A 25,466-nucleotide genomic window follows, 5' to 3' on the forward strand; every position below is an offset into this window, starting at 1 on the left:
TCAAGCACTATGATCATCTACTCATCAAGCACTATGATCATCTACTCATCAAGCACTATGATCATCTACTCATCAAGCACTATGATCATCTACTCATCAAGCACTATGATCATCTACTCATCAAGCACTATGATCATCTACTCATCAAGCACTATGATCATCTACTCATCAAGCACTATGATCATCTACTCATCAAGCACTATGATCATCTACTCATCAAGCACTATGATCATCTACTCATCAAGCACTATGATCATCTACTCATCAAGCACTATGATCATCTACTCATCAAGCACTATGATCACCCACTCATTTACCAAATCAAGCACCATCTTTGATATTTTATGTATTGTTGCTCACTATAAATACCATCACTCATCTCACTATTTTGTACACAATTACATCTTCTTCTTCTTCCTTATAATAAACTCTTTCTCTCATATTAAGTGTTATTTGCTTTCTACGGGTATTGAATTCTACTCTTATTTAAATTTTTCGATACTATAAATTATAAGTTATTTCATAACAAAAAGCAGGATATCAAGCTCTCTAAGCGTGTCCACGTCAACTGAAAAAATCAGCCAATGAAAACAACAAAATATGCCACCTCAGCTTAATGGCAATGAAATCTTTCTTTGTCGTTATGTCACTGAAATAAAGCAACACGAGTGTGTGTGTATCATTCTCGGCAATAAATTTCCTAAAAAGTCCATTCGGATTCCTTCTCAAGACGATACCGATTCCATTTACCGTAACGATACAAAATGATTTTCTTTCTTATAGGCCATAAAAAGGCTCAAGGCCTTACGGAATCACAATCTCCTCTCCTCCAAAGCTTACGCCATGATCGCCTCTTCTCTTTCATATCCATCTCGTCCTCACCGGCGAAGAAGAAGATCCTTTTATCTTCTGTATGTGGATTCTCTACTCGAGTCCTACTCTACCATCAACATCTTCGCCAGCGACAATAACCATCTCTGGATATATCGGAAAAAGCTATCGGTGCGCCGTCGAAGGATCATTAAACGTCTTTAGGCCTAAGGATTGTTGGGAGTAAGCGTTCAATGGTGTATCTTCCTTTAAAGCTTTGCTTATATGAATCTCTACCTTGAGGCCAAAGATGCACGGCTAAACTACTCATTAGAATTTTCAGGATGGAAAATCTAATTATTTGGGGTTGTTCTTGGCTGAAATAACTTGTGCAGGATTCCTTCAGACGTGTGGTCAGCATGAGTAAGTTTAACTTTGTCTCATTTATTTGTTAGGATTGCAGAGCCTGGTTTGTTAATCCTCGCTCCTTTATACATAATTACATTTTCTTTTCCTGGACACTTAGAGATCATGAAGAATTCAAGGTTAAGATCAATGTTTTAGTTGAGACTGCACCAACAGTTCCTGAAGAAGTCTAGAATATCCACTACGGTACTCCTTGGCCTGTTAATAATGTGTGCGATCATCCTGCCATGAATGATCAAGGTGAGATGCTCTGAGTCGTTTGCTGTTTCATTATGTTATATGTGTTGTGTTTTTACATTACTCCCAAACTTATCTGTTTATATTTTCATGTTGCTCCTTTGAAAAGGTCTTCCTTGGAAACAACGGTCTTAACGATGTAGAAAACTACGAGCTGCCTAGGCTGGTTTATGTTCTCGTGAGGAGAGAGCCCAGATCTGACCATCATAAGAAGGTTGAAGGAATAAATTTATTGGTAAATGATTAAGCTTAATCTTTGATTGTATTATTTAAACTGAAATATAATGGTCTCTCGCAAACTTATTGTTTTTCTATTCTTTTCATGTTACAGTATTCAGTTGAAGATATGACTCTCTGGGGTTCTATCAAATGGTCTTGATCTTCTGAATGAATGTCGACTGTGATTAATACATCAACATTAGCAAAGCTCTTAGAGAAGCAATGTGTCCTTAGTCGGGAAAAAGCCAACATTTGTCGTTTGATCCTCTTCTCTCTAACTAAATATAATGGTCTAACCGTGCGAGGCCAGTGTTATCAAGGTCTGGTGAAATTTACATACCTTCTGTATCTATCTAGTAAGTTTTGTTATATATAATATAGAGGCGTGACAATGGAAATGTGAATGCAGGGTTACTTCAGCTGGGTGTTGATGCGGAAGTTTTCCTGATGGTGGTTGGCTTGCGGGATGTATATAACAACAAAACTCGTATACAAAGTTGTCTCGTGAGCTCACGGTTGGCTTGCGGGATGTATATAACAACAAAACTCTTATAATTTATATTCGTTGGCTTGGTTTGTCTCTCCTCCCCCTAAACTATATCTGGTTTGTACTTTGGGAGCATTTCTTTGAACTTGGAGTTTTGTTTATTGACATGGGCATGTGTTGTGTCCGCATTTTGGACTTTCAAATAAAATAAAGTTGATGTGGGGGAGATTATGTTACACGTGTGATGTGTGAGTGGGGGCAATACAAGCCAAGTTAAGATAAATTATGGTTTCAGTGACTTATCTAGTCACTCAGTTTATTACATCATATTTTATACACAGTTCCAGGTAATTGCAACTCAGAGAATAAAAAAAATTGATCGTGGTCAGCAGGCCTGAGACTTTTATCCGAGATCCGGATTCGATCCGAAAATCCGGATATCCAGACGGGCCGAATCTGGATATTCGGACGGGACGAATCCGGATAGTAAAATGTTGAATCCGTCAAAGCCGGATCTGGATATCTTGATTTTTTTATCCGGATATCCGGATCCGTAAGTTTTATTAATAACTATTTTAAAAATAGTAATATCTATATATAAGAATTAATTTTATTTAATATATTTTCATTTTTATAATAGTATATGTAAATTTTATGTAAATTTTGTAATATTATATATATAAATAATTAAAAACATTATATATTTTTTATTTTTAAATTATTTTCAATATTTTAGATATATTAATATTATTTTTTATTTATTTTAAGGATCCAAATCTGGATCTGGATATCCGCCGGATATTACAATTTTTAGAAGGATATCCGACACCCGGATATCCGAGAACCCGGATCCGGATAAAAATAGTAAAATTATGGATCTACCGGATAAAAATCCGGATCTGAATATTTGAAAATTGTCCGGATATCCGATCCGTCTCAGACCTAGCAGTCAGTGAAGCTAATTTATAAACCTTTTTAATATTTAGAAAAAAGAAAACAAATCGATCGTGGTTTTGATACGAATCTTTCGTCCACTATATTTTAATAAAATTCAATTTAAATTACTGTCCTCTAGCGTAAACTAGTGACTGTCAGCTGGTTTATTCTCACTCTTCTTTAAATTATAATACTTCAGTTTCGTACGAATTTACGATAATACAAGAACAAGCAACTTGTGTTTCTAATACTTGCATAGATCAAATACATTTGGCAAAAAATAAATACTTACGTAGCTCGGAGATCTTCTTCCTAAATGGGTTCTCTCAACTTGCCTCACGCTTCATCATTCAAGGTTCTTTCTCTAATATTTTTTCTTCTTCTAATCTACAAAATCCAGATCAATTAATCATCACGATGATTCATCATTTTGCTGTGTAATCAGGGAGGAAGTGAAACAATTCTCCGGAATGTTCTTGAAAGTATACTGAAAACGTATTTGAGGAAGAATCCGACATCGAATACGATATGGGAACTAGTTCAGTCGATGGACAACGAAAAAATATGCTACGATCACTTCACTTTCAGGACATTTAACGTACGACTTTTACTCTTGTAGATTTGGTGAAACTAGTTTTGCAAATTGATCTTTACTCTTTGGAGGAGTATTCTTTTTTTTAGGTAGATGGTTATGGAATAGATTCTTTGTCGAGTTTTTTCATGGATTACGGATACAAAATTGGAGGCGAACTTGATTTTCCAAAGAACAAATCAAAAGTTAAATGGTTTTCTCCTCCGGATGTTCACGTCCCTCATGACGGTCATGGTCTAACCTACGTCCCTTTGCCACGAATCGTTATAGCTGAGGTTCTTCTGGACCAACTAAGCGCTGAATCACAGGTATTGACTAATGTATCTCTTGCCCAATATTGTTATTATAATTTTTGAGATATCAATGTTTTTGATATTTTGTCCTAATTTATGGTTAATTAGGGGATAATAAGAAAGTATTTGAAACCAGAAGGTGGTAAGCAAGCGGTTCTTTCAAGTACTTTGGGGTCCTTAATATGGGAGAAGCCTACATGGACCGACTTCAAGCAACTTGCAAAGTATATGTTATAATTTTATAATCAATAGTAATCAGATATCGTTTTGATGGTAATAACTAATTTTATTTTTTGAATTGTATACATATGTATGAATGGTAAAGAGAAAACGAATTTGCGGCATGGACGCTTATTCACGGCTACACAATGAACCATCTTGCATTTTCGGTTCATCGATTCAAACATCAGTTCAGTGACATTAAGTTCATCAAACAGTTTCTTGAAGAAAAGGAATTCAAACTTAACACCGACGGGGGAGTTATCAAAGGTTTGTTTTACTCTTATTATTCTCATGGAAATGGCTTTATTATTAACCATTATCTAATTAGAATGAAAAAATATATTTCAGTGAGTCAGGATGGTCTGTTGTTACAAGTCTCGTCGATTTCGGACAAACTTGCGGTTGAATTTGCAGATGGAGTAACTGAAACAATCCCGGCTTCTTACATTGAGTTTACTCAACGTCTAGTTCTTCCGCAGTTCAAAGATGTGCCATTTGATGAGGTAATGGAGCGAAATTTACTAAGAAAATAAGCGATATCCACATTAATTGTTTTTTTAATTAGTTAGCATTATTCATCTTCTTCGGGATACAGGTTAAAGAGTTTCATAGACGTGAAGCCTTTGAGCTTGGTAACGCCAGCAACATAATGGAAAGCACCCGTTTCACAGCAGATGTGTAAAACCAGGCTTGTCTTTGTTTGGCTCAGTATGTCAAATGTGTGTATGTATTTGTTTTATGTATGTGTGAGTTAGTGAACTGGTGTGAGCGAGTGCAATATATTTTTTTTTTGCAAAAGAAATTATTGTTATCCCTTGAAAAAAATTTCTTAAGGTGAGTGCAATATGTACGTTGCCTTTTCTCTTGTGAAGTGGCATTTCCTTTTTATCATTGTAAACAATTAAGTAACAAATAAAAATTCTATAAATAAAAGTTCTAATTTCGTTTTTTCATAATTATGTCTAAAACGAGAAATAATTTTATTTTCCTCTAAATTAAAATAATTATATAATATAGGTGTAATTTACTCTAGTGTATTTATTTACAATGTAATTTTCTAAATATAAAGTAAAAAACAGAGAAATATTATTTATTTTTAAATATGCAAAAGTAGCTAGAAATTTCTAGAGATGGATTGAATAGTTTTATTTCTAAATGTTATTATCAAAGTATAAAATTAGTATATTAGGAGATAGATAAATAAGTATTTGAAACCAGTGGTAATTAGAAGCCGTTCTTTCTGTGAAATATTAGAGACAAGATCTGAAACTTCTTATATTATCTTGCTTAACTTCATACAAAGGTTCATCCTTTACAATTTATAGTATCATGGAAAGGTAAAACCCTAGGTCTCTCATCTAATCTCATTACAAGTGTCACAATGACATCCCTTAGATGCAATGTATGAGAGGAGAGAACTAATTCTTCAGGACCACTTCACAGGCTGGAGATGACCTCATCTTCTCCGTACTACTCTGTCTACAATTCAAATGACTTGTGGCGTTTCTCCCTTTTGGCGCCTCTATCACTGGGCCTCGACTTACCCCTTGTTCATGGCCCATATCATAAGCTTGTGCTCGGCCCATTAACCTCTCCTCTGTTCCTCTTCGGTTCTCTGTTTCACGAGACAGAGTGTTCTTGCTTACAGTCCCCCGCAAACTCGGAAGTTGTAGAGGCCCAACTCCGAGTTTGTCACGAAGAAACACAAAGGGCTGACGAGCCAGAGGTTTCGTGAAGATGTCTGCAAGCTGTTGTTGAGAAGGTATGTGAGTGACCTCAACTAGACCAAGAGCCACCCGTTCTCGTATGTAATGATAATCGACTTCCATGTGTTTTGTGCGACCGTGAAACCCTGGATTCGCAGACAAGTGCACAACAGAGAGATTATCACAGCGGAGCTGAGCCGGGCCAGTTTGAGGAATGCGAAGATCTCGAAGAACATAGTTTAACCACGTCAATTCACACGCCGTCTGAGCTAAGGCTCTGTATTCAGCCTCAGTTGAGGATCTGGAGACTGTTGGTTGGCGCTTGGCACACCACGAGACCACATTGTTACTAAGAAGAGCACAGAACCCTGTGGTGGAGCGACGAGTGTCATGACACCCCGCCCAATCACTGTCACTGAAGGCATTCAGAGTCAAGGAACTGTCGTTAAAAAGGTGAAGGCCATACGTTGTTGTTCCTCTGATGTAACGCAAGATCCGCTTCAGCATCGCAAAGTCAGTCATGGTGGGAGAGTGCATCCGCTGACAGACAAGGTTAACCGCAAACTGTAGATCAGGGCGAGTTAACGTCAGGTATTGGAGCTTACCGGCGATGCTCCGGAAGTAAGTCGGCTCCGGAAACAAGGCTGTGTCTTTGTAGATCGCATCCAAGCGAGTTGGAAGAGGCGTTGGCATCGGATTAGCAGAGGCCATGCCAGCTTCAAACATGATTTCTTTCGCATAAGACGTCTGGCTGAGGAAGAGCCCATGATCATGGTACTGAGCTTGGATGCCAAGGAAGTAATGAATCTCACCCAAATCCTTCATGGAGAATTGTCTGCTCAACTCAACGATAAGAGTAGTCATCAGATCTGAGGAAGTACCCGTGAGAAGCACGTCATCAACAAATAAGAGCGAGACCATTGCGATGATAAGTGAACAAGGAAGGATCAGCTGAACTACACTTAAACCCAAACTCCAACAAGAAGGCAGTGAACTTGTTGAACCAAGCTCTAGGGGCCTGCTTCAAGCCATACAGAGCTTTATGGAGGTGACAAACGTGATCAGGTCTCGAGGGGTCTACATATCCTGGCGGCTGCTCAACAAACACATCTTCCATTAACTCACCGTGAAGGAATGCATTCTTCACATCAAACTGTCGCACCTTCCATTGTTTAGCGACGGACACAGTGAGGACTACTCGGATCGTTGAAGTTCGAACCACCGGACTGTAGGTTTCAATGAAGTCAACGCCTTGTTCTTGCTCATAACCTTTAGCAACCCATCGAGACTTGAGCTTATCAACTGAACCATCAGCATTGAGCTTGACAGTGTGAATCCACCGGCTCCCAAGAACATGCATTCCTGGTGTGCGAGGAACTAAGGACATGGTGCCATTACGTGTCTGAGCATCCATCTCCTCATCCATCGAGTTATGCCAGCCAGGATGCTTCAACGCTGAGGTGATAGTCTTTGGGATCGCAGGAACTTCCACACGTGTGAGAAGAGCATACCGAGGATTTGGTTTGGTGATGCCTCGCTGAAGGCGCGTCGTCATAGGATGAACCCGAGGGGGTATAGGTTCCTCAGGAGAAGAGGAATGCATCAGGGACGATTCTTGGAATCGTGTGGTCACAGTTTCAGGTGCTGGAGTTGCAGGAGAAGACAAAGGAGAGCTTTCTGCTGCGTGTCCAGTAGAGGTAACAGCTCCTGGTGTTACTTGAGACACGGGATACACAGGAGGTTGAACGGTAGGAAGCAAAGGAGGAGGCACGGGAGCTGACTGCCACGCCTGAAGCAATGGAGTCGCAAGAGGATCAACATAGTCCTTATACCTCTGTTCGAAAGGGAACAAATCTTCGTCAAAGATGACATGACGGGAGATATAAATGCGGCCAGTAGGGGGGTACAAGCACCTATAGCCTTTGTATTGAGCATGATAGCCCAAGAAGATGCACTGTAACGACTTCTGATCAAACTTATTACTTCCATAGGACCGCAGGCAGGGATAGCACGCAGAGCCAAAGACTCTCAAGAAGGAGTAGTCTGGTTTCTGCTTGTTCAAGAGCTCAAACGGAGAGACAAAACCAACCGCAGCAGAAGGAAGGAGGTTACTGACATAGTTGGCTGTATAGAAGGCTTCAACACAGTACTTGAAAGGGGTTTTGCTCATGTACATCATGGAGAGAGCAAGTTCAGTGAGATGGCGATGCTTACGCTCGGCCAGTCCGTTCTGTTCCGGAGTTGAAGGGCAGGAGACTTGATGATGGATCCCATGATTGACCAGATGGCTTCTGGAAGCATGACTCATAAACTCACCTCCCCCATCGCTTTGAAATGATTTGATTTTGAGCGCATAACGGTTCTCAACAAGTTTTTGGAAAGCAACAAATACTTGATGAAAATCAGACTTTGCTTTCAGGGGAAATAACCAAGAGAAACGAGAGTAATCATCCACAAGAATCGCATAATATTTAAAGCCTTGGTTTGATACAATAGGTGATGGTCCCCAAAGATCACAATGGACTCGATCAAGGGGTGCCACTGAACTAGACAAAGACGTAAAGAAAGGTAACTTGGAACTCTTCCCCATCTGGCAAGGCTCACAAATGGAGGGTGTTCTGCTCTTATTGGTTGTAATCACCTTGCTGCTCTGAAGATACTGAAGAACTTGGGAGTTGGTGTGCGCTAGACGGCGATGCCAAACGAGTTCACTTGCAGTCACCTGTCTGTTGGAGTAAAGCGCCACAAATTCTGAGTTCTTCAGCATATACAGATCTTTAGTTCGAGGTCCTTTGGTCACTACCCTCTGAGTCCGAAGGTCAATCACATAGACCCAGTTAGCATAAAAAAACACACCACATGGAAGATCATCACAGAGTTTAGAGATAGATAACAAGGACTTTTGGATGCCTGGACAAACCAGCACATCAAGTAAAGGAATGTTACCTTGAGGAGTGGTAATGACTGTAGAGCCAACATGAGTAATAGGTATCTGGTTACCGTTTCCAACAAGAACCGACTCCGGGCCATGATACGGTGCAGCATTCTGAAGCGAAGACGTTGCAGATGTGATATACGCAGTGGCACCAGAGTCAGGATACCACTCCTGACCAGTAGCATCAGACATTTGGATCGCAGCTAAAGCTTTGGGTATGTCAGTGCTTTGGTATGCATTGTCAAAACGGTTCCAGCATTTGAGGGCAGTATGGCCAAAGCGACCACAGATTTGGCAAGTGGGGCGGTTGTTATCTCCAGTCTGAGGTTGGTTCCAGCCAGATGTGTTGACTTGCTGCGAGAAGCCACGACCACGAGTGTTGTAGCTTCCTCCACGGCCTCGATTACCAAAGCGACCACCCCCATTACCTCGACCTCGCTGATAGTTGGTAAACCCCGAGCGCTGAGTCTGGAACGCATTGAACGGAGTGACATCAGCGGGAGTCTCATATGACTGCAAGCGTGTCTGGAAACCTGTGACCTCTGACAGGACATCACTGAAGGTAGGAGGAGGATAGCGCGACATGGAGCTCTGAACTACCGTGGAGATAGGATCAAACTCTCGAGAGAGGCCGTTGAGGAACGTAAAGATCTTCATTGATTCATCAACTGGGCGTCCTATGGAGCTGAGCTGGTCACATAAGCCCCTAAACTCACGACAATACACAGAAAAATCTTTACCGCGAGTGGAGAGTAGTTGAAGACGACGACGTAGGTCAAACTCACGAGCAACAGAACTTTTGTTGAAGTTGTCGGCTAATGACATCCATACTTTGCGAGAAGTGTCCAGATTGTGGACATAGCCAAGCACTTCCTCTGCGAGTGTGCCAAATATCCAAGACTTGACAAGCTGGTTCGTACACTTCCATGCTTCAAGATCTGGATTTGGTGTGACAACAGCAACTTCATTGACGACCGTGGTGATGGTAGGCTCAGGGGCCGGAACTTGACCGGTGACAAACCCTAGCAACTTCTGACTACTTAGTAGGGCTTCAAGTTGAGTCTTCCAAAGGAGGTAGTTACTCTCAGTTAACTTAAGGGTGACCGAACTAGTTACATGAAGAGAAGTGGGAAACAGGTAAGGGTTTGAAGAGTTTTCTGGCTCTGCCATTACAGCGACCTGTTAAGGTTCCTAGAGCTCTGATACCATGTGAAATATTAGAGACAAGATCTGAAACTTCTTTTATTATCTTGCTTAACTTCATACAAAGGTTCATCCTTTACAATTTATAGTATCATGGAAAGGTAAAACCCTAGGTCTCTCATCTAATCTCATTACAAGTGTCACAATGACAGCCCTTAGATGCAATGTATGAGAGGAGAGAACTGATTCTTCAGGACCACTTCACAGGCTGGAGATGACCTCATCTTCTCCGTACTACTCTGTCTACAATTCAAATGACTTGTGGCGTTTCTCCCTTTTGGCGCCTCTATCACTGGGCCTCGACTTACCCCTTGTTCATGGCCCATATCATAAGCTTGTGCTCGGCCCATTAACCTCTCCTCTGTTCCTCTTCGGTTCTCTGTTTCACGAGACAGAGTGTTCTTGCTTACACTTTCAAGTACTTTTGGGTCTTCAATTTGGGAGAAGCCTACATGGACTGACTTCACGCAACTTGCCATGTATATGTTATAACTTTCTAATCAATAGTTTAAGTAAATACATTTGATTGTTATAGCTAATTTAGTGTTGAATTGTATGTATATGTACGGTGAAGAGAAAGCCAAATCGCAGCCTTGGCAGTTATCCACGGCTACACAATGAACAATCTTACTTTGGCAGTTCATTGATTCAAACGCCGTTTCAGCGACATCAAATGTGTCAAACAGTATCTTATTGTGATCGTTTCAACATTCGATATGAGACACTTTGTACCTGATAGGGACTCTACAGTTCTCTCAAGTTTCTTTTACAGTCTCATTCTCTTAAACCCTAAACCCATATACACCCATGACCCCGGTTAATGTTCATAAATTTGATATAGCCCTTTTAGATTTAGTGTTTTACAGTTTTACTTTCTTTTCAGATGGTAATATTTTGACTTCATTCCTCGTATTTTTAGCATTTGTATTTGTTTGGTCCACCCATTTGATACTAATTACAAAAACTGACCCATGCAGTTGCTTTAACCCGTTTGAAAACTGGAAACTGGAGCCAGTGACACAAAAAAATTATAATCAAAGTTTAACGATATGCTTTCAAGTTAGAATATGCTACATATTATTCAAAAAAAGATATTATACTTTTTTCTCATTGAAAGTTTCAGCCGCACTTCTCAAAAGATAAAAAAAAAGATAAAGCTTCAGGAAAAGTTTGATGAGTTAAAGAGAAAGATTTTCCAAGCTATTTTAGGTACAATTTTCATCAATTTTGAGACACTGAGTTTCCAACAGTATCTTTGAAATTAGAGTTACATGACATCAATTTACCGTGCGGCGCCTGTGTCAAGAAAAAACGAAGAACGTCATTGTGGTATGTATTGTGATCGTTTCACCAATTCAATAGCTGAATGTGTGCAGATTAATGCTGAAAATCTAGTGTTGATTGTGTGCAGATCTGGTGGTTACATGTAAGTGTAACATCCGGATTATTACGTAAACATTTAAAAGAATTGATTTTAATTACTTATGTCACTAAAGTGTATTTATTTTGTAGACATATATATATATATATTTAAATTTCTAGAATTAAGCGTGCATAGGATGAAATAGTAAAAAATGAATGATTTATCGGAAAATGATTCGTGGCATCGCATGAATATGGTCAAAACATCCAGAAAGATATGTGGTGATTGTAAAATCAACAAATTATTCTAGCCTATAAAAATTAATGCATTGTTCGTTAAATGGAATAAGATTCCAGACTAAATGAAAGAATACATAAAGGTCCATTAACCGTAGATAATCAGAGTAAATTGCAGGCATTGCATTGAGTGAATGATCTAACCACATATATTCTAAGATATAGTTTTAGTGATACAAACTTTAGTTTTTGACAAAAAAAATATTATTAAAATATAATTATAAATTATTTTAAACAACTATAAAATAGAATATATAATATTATTAGTTACATTACATTAATATGTTTTATTTTAAAACATCAAAAACTTTTACGAACATGTATTTTGCAGTGGAAGGAATATAAATCTGTAATATATTTGGAAGCTTTTCTCCCTAACGGGTCTCTTTGGGTTGCATGGACGCGTAAATATCTCCTCAAGGACAGCTCGTACTGGGATGCAAATGAGAAGAAGGGGTCGTGGGTCTGGCGTAAACTGCTCAAACTTCGACCCATTGCCTATGATTGCATCCGTTATGAGATTCGGAATGGTGAAGCAGTGTACTTTTGGTTCGATAACTGGCTGGAGATGGGTAAGCTACTCGATATAACTGGTATGCTAGGGATCAACTACCTTGGAGTTAGCATAATATATATATTAATATTATGTCAAACAATCCACCAAAATAAGTTAACTTTTTTTTTATTTTTAGATAATTATTCTAAATTATACTTGACAAAAAAGTATTCCAAGTTATATAAGCGTTATGCAGTTATTCAGTATTGTTGATATATATATTCTCTTTGTATTTGAGAGATTGATACTTTAAATATTCTACACATACAAACTTAAATATCTAATTTTATAGTTTTATGTTTTTTTTACCATTCATATTCTTGCATTTTAACTTATATTTTAATTTAAAATTAAAATACATTAATTAGAATTTAAAAAAATAATCTTTTAAATAATTAAATAATCAGTAACATCATTTTAAAAAATAGAGAAGGAGTAGTATTTTCCTTGATAAATATCTAATGAATTTAAATTTGAATAAATTAATGAGTCATAAGTTACTGAAAATGATACTCTAAGAACACATTATTTCACAAGTTGTTTTAATATTAGTCAGAAATGTTATAATATTAGTTAGTACTCTTGCAACTAATTGTTACTAGCATTTTATCGAGGTATGTAGGTTTGGTCGGGTCGGTTAGTTCGGAATACGGTTATTTCGGGTCGACCGAAATTTTACCGAAGTGAATCGACAAAAAAATTTGTTTCGGATTGTGATTAGTTCGGTTACAAATTTTTTACCAAAGTTTTTATTTTTGCGGTTAGTTTGATTATTTCGGTTCATATTTTGGTTAGTTTGGTTCATAAGTTTGGTCAAAGTTGCTATTGTTTGGTAAAAAAATTCTTTAAAAAATGAACTAACCGATTACCGAACTGAACCGAAAGCCATTTTTTAAGTTGCCGAATTGAACCAAACCTTCTAACCGAACTAACCTAAAACCAATCTTTTCAATTCTATTCGGCAGATTCAGTTCGGGTAACAACCGAAGCCTAATTTTATCTTTAAAGGCCAACATAAGGAAATTTTGATGGAGGGAAAATTGATGAAGTCTAACATTTTATAGTACTTAGGAAATGCATGTTAGTTTTACACACTTATAAAAATGAATATTTGAAAAGTAAATTATTCGGTTACTAACATTGACACAAAAACATATAAAAGTTAAAAACACTGTTGGACAATCAAGTATGATACGTTGTCATTTTCTTCTAAAAATGCATGAAAGTTATTATTAGAATATCCAGAAGAAAAAACATTGTGTAGTCAGCTTTTAGAAATTCAGTCTAAACACATAAGTTAACTTTGAAGAGCAGTTCACATAATCAAGAATTTATAAAACAACACATCAAACTCTCGCCATGTATTTTTTTTGTCACACATTCTATAATTTTGGTTGAATAATATGTATAACTATTTATCATTTTAACACGATCCAAAAATATCAAAACTTAAACTTAATAATACACAATCTGGATAAAAGAGCTAGTATCATCTAATATTAGAATATCATAGCTTCGGTGGACACATTCAATAAAAGTTGGTCAATATAAAATCGTAAGCATATGGAGCTGTAGCTTCCTAGTTCTTATATTGTAAATGAATTTGAGTTTTCATTTTTACATTGACCAAAAAAAAAAAAGTTTTCATTTTTACCAAAAAAAGAAAAAGAAAAATAGAACTTACCGAAAAGGAAAAATAGAAAAAAAAACTGTAACTGGTTTTACAACGTGCAAATTTATGAGCGTTTCACAGCTAATATGAAAATAGCCAAAAGAGAAACAAGCTGGCACAGACAGCCCTTGGTTTTGATTTTTGAATTCAAAGATTCGTTGGCTCTCCGAGATCCAAGGCCCCTCTCTCCAAAACCGACGGTCCAGATTCGATCCAGCTCCTCTACAAGATATATATATCACACCCCGAAACAAATCACTCCCCCACCCAAACGCAAACCAGAAGGCGAATCTAAAAAATCTCCGGCGATTCTCTCGTCTCCCCGACGGCTGTCGCTGAGATCCTGCATTCTCAATTAGGTCCGTTTCTTGCACTCTCTCGCTCTCGTTCGTCGCTTTGAATCTGTATTTCGTTTTCCTCCTCGATTTATAGATTTCGTTTCTGGAATTGGATAGCTTTTGATTCGGCGTTAAGTGTTATTAGATCGGAATATCTGCTCCAACAATGAATCATTAGCCTCTCAGACTTTGATTATGCATTGTTGAAGGTTTTTTTTCTTGGATGCGAAACGTGAATGGTTCAGTGAGGAGAAGAATATTTTAGATTTTGTTTCCCAAATAAACCATGAATCGGGTGTATTGAACGTGGCAGCTAGTTTTTTTTTTTTTTTTTTTTTTTTTACTATGATGTTAACTTGTGACTTGACTTCTTTGGATAGTTGCTTGTATATATTTGATGCTTGGTGGGGTCATTATTGTAAGAGAATGAGTGACAAGCACATATAAGCTGTATCGTATCGTCTAGTAGTTTTTTTTTAAATGATCAATAGTTTGATTTCGCATAACACTTTGTGCTAGGATTTCATATTTTTATTGCTTTGTCGTGTTATATAATTTTATACGTGATTAGGATATCATGCTCAAGAACAATAAAGTTCAACTATCTTAACCAATAATAGACCAATGGATTTTAAGAATTTTTTCTATGTTTATATATTTAGCCTGTTGAAGCTGACATCATGTGTTTCATTACATTGTCGCAAGAGCGTTGCACCATGCCTGTCTTTTTCTTGATAGTCTTTTTTTTCCAATAACTTTTTCAGTTCAGTAAGAGGTCTGCAAAATGGTTGCTCAGGGATTCACTGTGGATCTGAATAAGCCCCTTGTTTTTCAGGTAAATACTATTAACGTTGTCTCTTATTTATAAGCGCTAAGTTAAGTTCCTCACTCTTGTCATTGCTTTGGATGTTTTACAGGTTGGTCATCTTGGTGAAGAGTACGAGGAATGGGTTCACCAACCCATTGTGTCAAAGGAAGGCCCTCGGTTTTTCAAGAGTGACTTTTGGGAGGTATATAAGTTTCTTTCTCCTTTTTTTTTTTCACTTTTCAATAATAGGCAATGTGTCAATAAGCCTCTGATCTCTATTCTCTTGACACATTTGCAATGGAACAGTTCTTGACCCTTACAAGATGGTGGGTGGTTCCTGTAATTTGGTTGCCAGTTTCTCTCTGGTGCATCTCCATGTCAGTAAGAATGGGCCTTTCTCTCGCAGAAATCGTCCCATTGATAGCCTTGGGAATATTTATCTGGACGTTTATTGAATACACTCTCCACCGGTTCCTTTTCCACATCAAGACGAAGAGTTACTGGTTCGTCACACACAAACTCTCTCTTTTCTTTCTCTGTGTTACATTTGGTTCATGTCAGATGCTAATTGTGGAACCATTACAGGGGAAACACGGCACACTATCTTCTTCACGGATGCCATCACAAGCACCCAATGGACCACCTTCGACTCGTCTTTCCTCCTACTGCAACATTGATTTTATGCTTTCCTGTAAGCATTTGATCATCATCAACACTGTCCCCGTCATTATTCCTGTTTTCAGAAATAAACCTTAACATCGTTTTCTTGTCTTGTGTCTCAGTTCTGGAACATTGTGAAGCTTTTCACAACTCCTTCAGTCACACCAGTGTTGTTTGGTGGCGGCATGCTCGGGTACGTGATGTACGATGTTACTCACTATTACCTTCACCATGCCCAACCAACTAAAGCAGTGACCAAAAACCTCAAGGTAAAACAAAGCCAAGTCTTTTTGTATCCCACCAATCACAAGTAATCGGTTATAAAGAGTTTATGTTTCCTTTTTTGATGATTTGTGCAGAAGTACCATTTGAACCATCACTTCAGGATCCAGGACAAGGGATTTGGTATAACATCGTCGCTATGGGACATAGTGTTTGGGACACTTCCCACCACAAAAGCCCCCAAAAGAGAGCAATAGTAGTGGTACTATAAGACGCAAAACGAAAAGGATGTTTGCAATACAGTTGAATCTTTAAATTATTAATCATCCCTCATGAGTTTTGAGATGTTTGTCTGAGGTTTCATCTGGACCACTGTCTTTGTAAATCAATGCTTTTACATCATATTTGTTTAGTTGTTTTGGTGTGTTTCTAAGCGAAAGCAATCAAGAACATCTACTAACGTGTAATGTATCTTTGGTGTTTATCTTTTCAATGTTACTCATCAATTTTATCTCATGGAAAATTGCCTTGAATGGCTAACATTTGAACCCAGACAAATAGCATAGAATGATGACATTGTACACATCTTATAACTTGAATATGCATTAAAAATAAAACCATATAATTTGTGTAGAGTTTTGAAGCTGTGAGGCTACCTCTATTTGAAGAAAAACCAAATCTTATAACTTAAATATGCAGAAAAATAAAACCATATAATTTGTGTAGAGTTTTGATGCTCAGATGCCACCTCTATTTGAAGAGAAACCAAACAAAAATGAACTTAAAAGAAAAACAGAAATTTATAGGACTAGTCCTGGGCCTGGGCCTGTTTAAAAGAATTTCCTCTTTTTTCTGTTAGCTTCTCTAATCGCTCCGCCTCTCTTGAATGGCGACGAGTCTCCCATTTATCTGAGAAGCCCTTCGAGAATCGGAGAATTCCCCTCGCTATGGCGGCTAATGCTTCACATGAGCTCGCTTCCGGGAGCCCTTGCTGCCTCGCGGTAAGTCGTTTTCCTCAATAGTTAGTTTATTTTCATGGTGTTTAGTGATTTTCTTAAACGAATCCCTTTGGACTGTACTGCAGTGGCAAGGGAAGTACCTAGGCATGAAGAAGAGGCGTGACGCGTGTAAAGAAGCGATTGAAATTCTCCAGAAAGCCATGGGAATCGCTAATGACGAGAAAGCAAATCTCCAGAAAAGTGAGTGGATACTCTTCTCTGACTTCTCTTCGTATTGATTTTGGCACTTAGATGAGAATTTGAAATTGGGAAGTTATTAGTAAACGAAAGTATGGCATTGGCACCTATAGAAGTAGCTAGTGGCAGAGGTTAGCTTGTTGCTTTCTGATGTTGCTGATACTCTTTGGCGATTATAACGGAATCGTTTAAATTGATTTGCCTTATATGCTTTGAGTCTTGGCTGTGTGAAGTGGGTGGAAAGATTGTTTTATTACTATAGTTATCAATCTTAATGTGTTTTTTTAACTCGTCACTGCTTAATTGCTATCTAAATCTTACAGAACTTAGGGAGATGGTGGATAACACGGACGCTAAGGAAAATGTATCAGTGGTAAAAGCATCTTTGGAGAAGGAGATCTCTGATTTGAAGTCTGAGATATTGTCTTTGCAACAAAAACTGGAACAGAACCTTCAAGCAAAAAGTGAAGAAATAAAAGTTCTTCATGATCAAACTTGTAGCGGAGAAAAGGAGATGGGTGAACTGAAGAAGCTCCTTAAGAAAGAAACGTTAAGGGCAGATAATTCTGAGGAAGAGAGGGAACAGATTTGTAAAGAACTGAGCAAGACAAAGGCTCTGCTAGTGAAACATAAGGATTTCAAGACACACGATGCTAAAGTGGGAAGGGAAATAAGTCTGGTTAAAAATCTTCTTGCAAGCCAGAGGCAGGAGACAGAGTCAGAGAGGAAGAAAGCAGAATCAGAGAAAAAGAAAGCTGATCAGTATCTTTCCGAGTTGGAGGTGCTAAGAACTACAGCTCATAAAACTAGTTCTGATCTTCTTACTTTGACTTCCAATCTTGAGGCTGTAAAAAAGCAGCTTGAGTCTGAAAAACAAAAGACTTTGAGAGAGAGAAAACGTGCCGATATGGAGAGTGCAAAAGCCAGGGAACAGATAAAGCTATCAGAAGGGTTGTCTAAGAAGTTTGAAATCATTAGGACTAGAAATGAAGAGCTTAAGAAAGAAGTGGAACTGCAGAGCGCTAGCAGCAAAGTTAAGTTTGCTGAAAACTCGGCAAAACTGGAAGAAAAGATAAGACTCCTTGAGATTAATCAAAAATCAGCAATGAACTGGAAATCTCGTGCTGATGATCTGACTCAGCAGTTACAAGAGTCACAATTAGTGACTGAGGGTTTAAAAAAACAGGTGCAAGAGCTTTCACTCTCACAGAACTCCGCCCAGAATCTGTCAGTTTCTCCACAGAAAGCCAGAGATTTGGACAAAGCTAAAGTGAGGCTTTTGAAGAAAGAGCTGAAGTTTGAGAGGAAATGTGCAAAACACTTAAAAAGAGTCGCTGAGTTTGAAAAAATTCTAAGGGAATTTCAGGACGAAGAGATAGTTGGGTTAAAACTTAAGTTTGGTAGTCTTACAAATCGCATGAGTCTACTGGGTGAGCATTTTTCAAGAGACGTTGAAGGTACAACTGGTCTTGCAAAGGTTTGTTTACTTACTCTATACTTCCTTCTCATCCTAATTTGAAAATTGGCTTTGATGACCGTAAATATGCTTTGATATTTGAAACTTTCTTTGTTACCTGACAATAGGTTACGTGATGGATCGCTTGTGATTGACATGGTAACTAAACAATAAAACGTTATTGAATCTGACTGTACAGGGCGAGAAGATTTAATCTGTTTTAGTCTTGGTCATAATATTGCTTTATACTTGGATGTTTAGATCATTTTAATTCATTACTAATCCTTTTTATGTGTCATTTTATTGCTTGCAGGCGGAGGGCCGCATGAAAATGCAGATGCTAGAATCCCATAACAACCGTAGTGGGAAAAATCATTCTGACGCAAGGTGCCAGTTAGTAGCAAGCTCTGGTTCTCAGGAGGAGGCTCACAAGCTCTCTACTCAGTTGCTTGCTAAATCAAAACAGGGCGTGAGTGGGTCTGTCTCAGGTACTATTTCTCAATTGGAGTCTCCTACTGGAAGTTCTAGAAAATTACAGACTTCTCAAGTAATTTCCAGCAAGACATCTTTTTCTGATAGGCAATTACTGGCCTCACAGGGAACAGAGAAGTTCACTGTTACTACTTCAGCGGAAATAGCAAAAGATCGTCCGAATATCCAACCAACAAAATCAAGTAAAATTGATACCAGGACAAAAGGAAATCCCTGTTTGGTGGCTGAAAACAATCTTCAAAGACGTCAGAGAGATAGCCACGAGGTAGCTAATGAGCACTTTCTGAAAAGAAAAAGAATGCCAGAGGCAGTTGAGTCACGCAAGCACATGTGCCTCTCTACTGCTAAAGGACATGGATCGGTAGCATCATATGTGGAGGACGTTGTTGCTATAGATTATATGAAGTTGCTGGAGTTGGATAATCCAGAAGAAGAAATATGTTACAAGATGGCAAGAGAATCACTTCTGTCCCCTGACCTTCCCCAGGTAGACTTTTTGGTCGATGATGTCGTGAATGAGGACAAAAATCATGCTATGGCACTGGAGTTGGGTACTAGTAGTAATATCATGGATCTATGTGGCACCATAAATTCTAGTGAAGCTTCTGGTAACACTCAAAATGCTTCAGTAAAAATGCCACCTGAGTCAACAACGTTGCATGGTCATATTCTTAAATACTTTGTTGTGTTTTCAAATATGGAAGACCAGAACAGTATCATCAAAATTTTCCATGCTGCAAACAATTGTATTCAGCGATGCCCATCAGTTATTAGAGCACTGTGGGCAGTGCCAGCGATTCTGTTCTCTTTGAAGATGGAAGAAAATCTTTTGGCCCAGTAAGTTGTTCTGTTCTCTGATGCTTTTTCAATGCATAACGTTGATATATATTACGTGTTTAAACTCCTTTGGTGAACAAGTTGCTGTGCGCTAATAATATGCCTTGTTCTTTTTTTTCAGGGAAAGGGTATGTGTATTCCTCTCCTTGCTGCTGCAGCATTTCTCTGCTGTTTCCTCGATGAAAATTGGGAACATTCTGGATGATGATTCTTGTTCCTGCCTGGATTCTTTCTCGAAGCATATAGCTGGTGGTATGTCCTGAATCCATTTTCCTTTCCTTTTTTTCTTTTCAAAACCAAATACTTCAATCTGCTTTTGATTTGATGTTTAAATTAACTGAACTTGGATTTACTGTGTAGTTATGGCCGATACTGAAGCTGGAGGTATTCTTTCTGAATTTTTGGAAGAGATCCTTAGTCTTCTTCAGAACCTCCTTTCCGAGCAGAGGGTATGGTACTCTGCTAAATCCTCAGAAACAGCTGAATCTGATTTAAGCATCCCTGTGACCATGAACGGAGAAAATGTAACTCTCGTCAGCAGAATCGCTCTACTTGATCATTTGGTGGCTGGAAGTGCTATTTTGGCGGCAATTTGTACTGCAGTGGACCGTGTTGGATTTATCCGTGAAGCTTCCTTTGAAATCCTGCACAAGCACTGTCGTGAGAAGACCTCAGTGCCACTGACCATTCTTCATGTGTTTACTCACATTGCTGGAGAGAAAATGATGTCCTCTAGTGATCATGACATATCAAATGCAGTGTTGAAGTCCATTGTGATGTTTCTAGAGGAGAAACATTTTGGTACTGTGGAGGGGAATGCTAAGTTGCACCTAGGCAAGAACAGGTGTCCGTTCTCATACAAGTCTTCCTCGCTGGAGGCTATGTCATCAATGCTCATTGAAATTGTTCAGGAGTTTACTCAGTCGAATAATTTGCATCAGAGCTTGACCGATATTAGGCCGGAATACAAAAAAATCCAGTTGGTAATGGCCAGGGATCAAAGTGTTCCTCTCTGTGACATTCTGTCATTGGTGGAGCTTATTGGTTGTTACACGGTATGTTAACTATTTTTCAAGTTTTACTAATTTATGTTGTCTATTGTACCAATTTGATCATGTGTATATGTGCAGGAATGGGATTGGACTAGTGAGAACATTGTTGCTCCACTACTTAAGATGCTGGGAACGCCATTGTCAATAAACCTTACTGTTGCAATCGTCTCTCTGCTTGGGCAACTTAGCAGGTAATGTTTATTAGTTTCTCTCTTTATACAAGGACCAATCTGATATCCAACTCTTTTTTTTTTCTCTTTGGACTTTCCAGTATTGGAGTGGATACTGATGGCTGTGAAAACGAAGGAATCTCAAACTTGAGGGAGAAACTGTCAGCATTTCTACAGTGTGAGACAACACTAAAAGCTGGTTTTGCAGTCCAGATAGCAACTGTGTGCTCCCTCCTGAAGACTCTTCAGCTGGACTTTTCAACCGTCTTTCGAGGCAAAACCGCCATGCTTCCGGGTTGCGGCGATCAAAGCTTGTCTGCTTCAGCCAATCTGTTCACCAAGTGGTTCTCTTTGTTGAGCGACGAACAGAGAGTTTTCACAACCGAGTTTTTACATTTTTATGACTAATGAAGCTTGCATTGAAGTTCTATTTTCTCAACTTTATTCCTTAAGCAGATATATATATATATATATATATATATTTAATTCAAAGACAACAGCTGACAAAAAAAAAAGTTCAAAAAAAAAATTTAATTTTCAAACAAAAGCCAAACCATATCACCAGATTGTTATAACAAGACAGAAAACCACAATCTAGAATGCATCACAACGATAAAACCCAAAGCCATATACCACTTCAACATTATATTATTTTTTACGTTATTGGATTTAAAAGTCAACGACCTCAAAGTTCCATCAACCAATCTTTGTCGGAATACTCTGTTCATGCCTGAAAAAGTTCTCAGGATCAAACTCACCTTTAATCTTAACCAACTTCTCGAAATTCCCCTTAAAATACTTAGCCCCCCACTCTCTAGCATCACTCTCTCCCTCGTTCACCCCCAAATCAAGATCCCTGTAATTCACATACGCACGTCTCGGCTTCTTCGACACATACTGCTCCATGTAGCTATACATGTCCCTCATCCACTCAATATGCCTCGCCTCACTGGCCTTCCCATCTGACCACGTCGATAGCCACTGAATCTTGAACAACGTCCCCTTCCTGTGTGGGAATGGTGTCTCTGACTCAGAGATCCTCGACATCATGCCACCGTAAGGGTTCCATATCGTTAAAGGTGAGTCCTCTTTTAGAAGCTTCTTCCAGAGTCCTTCTAAGCCTTCTACGGGGATTGGCTCTTCCACGAAGTCTGATTTGGCCTTGAAGTGGTTCTTGAAGAGTGATTTTCCGGCGAGTAGAGCTTCTGGCGGGGCACTGTTTGGGAAACCAGCGATGTACATTACTGATTTGATCCAGCTCATTTCGATGCAGTCTTTCTTGGTTAGTCCTAGCTCAGGGAAGCTCGTCTGCATCACCTGTTAAAATATATTAGGTGGAAATTACTTGTGTTGCAAGAACTAAAAAGAACTAACAAAAACCATATTTTAGGGAGTTTAAACATAGAGATAAGCATGCGGTTTGATTTATTTGGTTTAGTTAATCAATTCGGTAGTTCGAGTTTCGGGTATTTTCGGTTCATCCAAAATTGTACCGAGTAGAACCGAAAAATTCAGTTCGGTTTTGGTTATTTTGGTTTTCAATTTTTTTACCAAATTGAACTGTACTTTGGTTTCTGTTAGCTTTTGGTTTAAACTTGTTAAAAACTGGTATTATTCGGTTAAATTTGGTTAATTGAATTAGTTCGGCTTTTTTGGTTAATTTGGTTAGTTCGGTTTGAGATTTAAAAAAAAAAGAAAACTGAGCACCACTGCCAAACCGAATCGATAACCAAAATACTTTTAAAAGCTTACCGAATTCATAACCAGATCTAAATCACTAACCGAAGATTTTGTTTCGATTCGGTTTAGCTGGTTTGGGTATTAATCAGTACCACACGAAATACGAATTTAACCCCATTTTACCTGCATTAGCCGGTTTGAGTCGCCGAGAAACTGTCCTTGGTACGCAGTCGAGACGGTTCGGTTTCCGGTTTTGGAGGTTTTGCCCGCTGGCTGAATAATAACGCGAATGAAAAGATCTTCGTCAAGCTTGTCCGCGACTTGCTGCCATTTGTACAAAACTCTAGTCCCGTCTTGCTCAAGCGTCTTCGTTACTGTGAACACCGTTACAGTAGCCGGAACGGGAACGAGCTTGATCTTCCATGCAAGTATCACGCCGAAGCTTCCGCCGCCTGCGCCGCGAATCGCCCAAAAGACGTCCTCTCCCATCGCCGCACGATCAAGAATTTTGCCGTTGGCGTCGATGATTCTTGCGTCGAGGACATTGTCAGCGCCGAGACCGAACTTACGCATCATGGAACCGTACGCTCCGCCGACTAAGTGGCCACCGATGCCAAGGCTGGAGCATAAACCCGCGGGAAAGCCATGGGTTTGGCTTTTCTCTTGGATCCTAATTAAAATAAATGATTAATTAACGAGTCGTTAATTAAGCTATGATTAGCCGTATTCGTTTTGCTTTCACTTTGGTTTGGGTCCAACATTTGGTTGGATAAAAGAAAGCCCGGTTCTCGTACCCATCTGGCCTCAATCAACCAAAATGAACAAATAGGCGATTTGTTTTTTTTTAATACAATTTCTCATATGAGGTTCTGAACGGAAATACTTAATCTTTAAACCTAAAACTTTAATACTAATTTTCTCAAATGTAACTTGATCATGTGATCTGTAAACGTTATCTATAATGTTTTCAGCCGAGTTAACAAACTACAATATGTTTCATTTTTGTACTAAACAAAACTAAAATATGTTGTAAAAAAAGAAGCTGAAATATATATACATTTTATTTGAATGTAAAGCAATTCCGGCAATAAATTAGGTTAAAATCGCTTTTTTGTTTATTATACGAAAAGCAAAAGCAAAACCTAGCATGATTTTAGTCAAAGTAGCTTTTGAATACAAAATTAAAACGGAAGCTGATCTAATACAATCCTCTGTAGCAAAAAATAATTCTCCAACCGACGTTTCTAGAATTCTAGGGAATCTACTAAAACAAAGAAAACAAAAACATGTTCCCAAATGGCAATAGGCAGTAGCAAAGAACAACGTAGCTATTTTATTCTCTATAAAAAGTTTTTTTTTTTGTTGGCTGAAAACGTCAAGCTTTGGTTACTATTTGCAGTCCAGAATATTTACGACATTCTACCCAAATAAATCAATAATATTATAAAAAATATATTTTGCTGGGTAAATGAAATTTTACATCACATCAACCCTTTTTTTGTTTTGTCAAAACCAATTTATTTGGTGTTTTTATAACAATTTATTTGGTGTTACGCTCTGTTTTCCTTTCTTGTAAAAAACTCATGCATGGGTGGGTCCAATAGTACAAATACAATACATGCGTAAGCGTTACCTGTAGTAAACCTCTCCGACAGTGGCACCCGCGTGAGCCCACGCGCTGTTACTGTCCAAATCGACGTCGATCTGTCGAAGCTTTGATAGATCAACGACTACAAAAGGCGTTACGTTCTCAGCGACGAACGAAAGCCCTTCATAGTCGTGGCCACCGCTACGTAGGCGCATGTGAAGGTTTAGCATCTTAGCACACACGACGGCTGCTTGGACGTGTGTCTCGTACAAAGGCTCGAATATGAACACAGGCTTCGGGTTTGACGGCGTTAAGTAACGGAGATTTTGTGCCGTCGATTCAAGCTCTTCTTTAAACAAAGTAGCGTTTTGGTCGGGTGAGAAAAACGATGCCCTTATAGGGAACGACATGTCGGTGTTGTCGACGAGGCAGTGTATGAAATCTTGTTGTAGTGTGGACGAAGATGGTGTAACGGAAACTAAAAGTAGCGTCACAAGAAACGTGACTGCGTTTCGGGTTGATATCGCAAACGCCATTTTGTCTTTAAAGGACTAGTGTGTGGTTTTTGTTTTTGGTTGATGAGGTATCTGTTTGGGTTTAAATAGGAGGTTGATGTGTGCGTGAAACTGTGAATGTCTTACACGTAAGGTTGGTGTAATTATTACATCATGACTAAAATTTTCATTGTATTATACTTTCATTAATTATACAAAACTATATCAACTTATATTTCGTTGCTAAACTTTTATCTTTGTATTTTTGACCACTTGAGAAAAGAGGATTTTGTTGGAGAAAAGAATATGTCTCACCAACCATAAACAATTTAAAGAAATCAGTTGTTAAAATATTTAAGTAATTAGGTCAGGCTTTGCATTTCGTTCTACTCAATTGTTACAATCTAAAACTTTTGATGTTTATATCTTTAGTAAACATGTAGCACTGTATCGGTTTTAAATGTATCTTTATTACGATTTGATTATATCAGACCATTTGTTATTTCGAAAGGAAATTTGT

At 38.5% G+C, this 25,466-nt stretch overlaps 4 protein-coding genes and 1 long non-coding RNA gene across 5 annotated transcripts; 4 read left to right on the forward strand and 1 right to left on the reverse strand.

The window, feature by feature from the left end:
* The first annotated feature begins 1,123 nt into the window (after nucleotides 1-1,123).
* LOC106339766 lies at nucleotides 1,124-2,174 on the forward strand. Its single transcript, XR_001269221.1, has 5 exons — nucleotides 1,124-1,233; nucleotides 1,337-1,476; nucleotides 1,583-1,708; nucleotides 1,805-2,012; nucleotides 2,102-2,174. It is a non-coding gene; the product is annotated as an uncharacterized LOC106339766 (long non-coding RNA).
* A 1,123-nt stretch (nucleotides 2,175-3,297) lies between these two features.
* LOC106340138 lies at nucleotides 3,298-5,112 on the forward strand. Its single transcript, XM_013778998.1, has 7 exons — nucleotides 3,298-3,470; nucleotides 3,561-3,713; nucleotides 3,797-4,015; nucleotides 4,109-4,224; nucleotides 4,326-4,489; nucleotides 4,571-4,725; nucleotides 4,818-5,112. The coding sequence occupies exons 1-7, from the start codon at nucleotides 3,432-3,434 to the stop codon at nucleotides 4,902-4,904; spliced, it is 933 nt and encodes a 310-aa protein (XP_013634452.1). The 5' UTR covers nucleotides 3,298-3,431; the 3' UTR covers nucleotides 4,905-5,112.
* An 8,982-nt stretch (nucleotides 5,113-14,094) lies between these two features.
* On the forward strand, nucleotides 14,095-16,448 carry LOC106339957 (fatty acid 2-hydroxylase 1-like). The gene is made up of 7 exons (XM_013778820.1): nucleotides 14,095-14,312; nucleotides 15,056-15,126; nucleotides 15,209-15,301; nucleotides 15,406-15,602; nucleotides 15,685-15,790; nucleotides 15,882-16,028; nucleotides 16,119-16,448. The coding sequence occupies exons 2-7, from the start codon at nucleotides 15,076-15,078 to the stop codon at nucleotides 16,236-16,238; spliced, it is 714 nt and encodes a 237-aa protein (XP_013634274.1). The 5' UTR covers nucleotides 14,095-14,312; nucleotides 15,056-15,075; the 3' UTR covers nucleotides 16,239-16,448.
* Nucleotides 16,449-16,850: 402 nt separating this feature from the next.
* On the forward strand, nucleotides 16,851-21,608 carry LOC106342027. Its single transcript, XM_013780804.1, is given in 10 exon segments — nucleotides 16,851-16,982; nucleotides 17,066-17,180; nucleotides 17,501-18,654; nucleotides 18,947-19,121; nucleotides 19,232-19,314; nucleotides 19,316-19,962; nucleotides 20,084-20,214; nucleotides 20,323-21,017; nucleotides 21,093-21,205; nucleotides 21,286-21,608. Coding segments are annotated over 10 exon segments (3,474 nt in total). The 5' UTR covers nucleotides 16,851-16,928; the 3' UTR covers nucleotides 21,593-21,608.
* A 94-nt stretch (nucleotides 21,609-21,702) lies between these two features.
* On the reverse strand, nucleotides 21,703-24,988 carry LOC106342026 (reticuline oxidase-like protein). Its single transcript, XM_013780803.1, has 3 exons — nucleotides 24,498-24,988; nucleotides 23,048-23,534; nucleotides 21,703-22,501 (listed from the first exon to the last, which is right to left on the reverse strand). The coding sequence occupies exons 1-3, from the start codon at nucleotides 24,986-24,988 to the stop codon at nucleotides 21,881-21,883; spliced, it is 1,599 nt and encodes a 532-aa protein (XP_013636257.1). The 3' UTR covers nucleotides 21,703-21,880.
* Nucleotides 24,989-25,466: the final 478 nt, after the last annotated feature.

The sequence above is a fragment of the Brassica oleracea genome, chromosome C4, assembly GCF_000695525.1.
Source record: "Brassica oleracea var. oleracea cultivar TO1000 chromosome C4, BOL, whole genome shotgun sequence".
NCBI lineage: Eukaryota > Viridiplantae > Streptophyta > Magnoliopsida > Brassicales > Brassicaceae > Brassica > Brassica oleracea.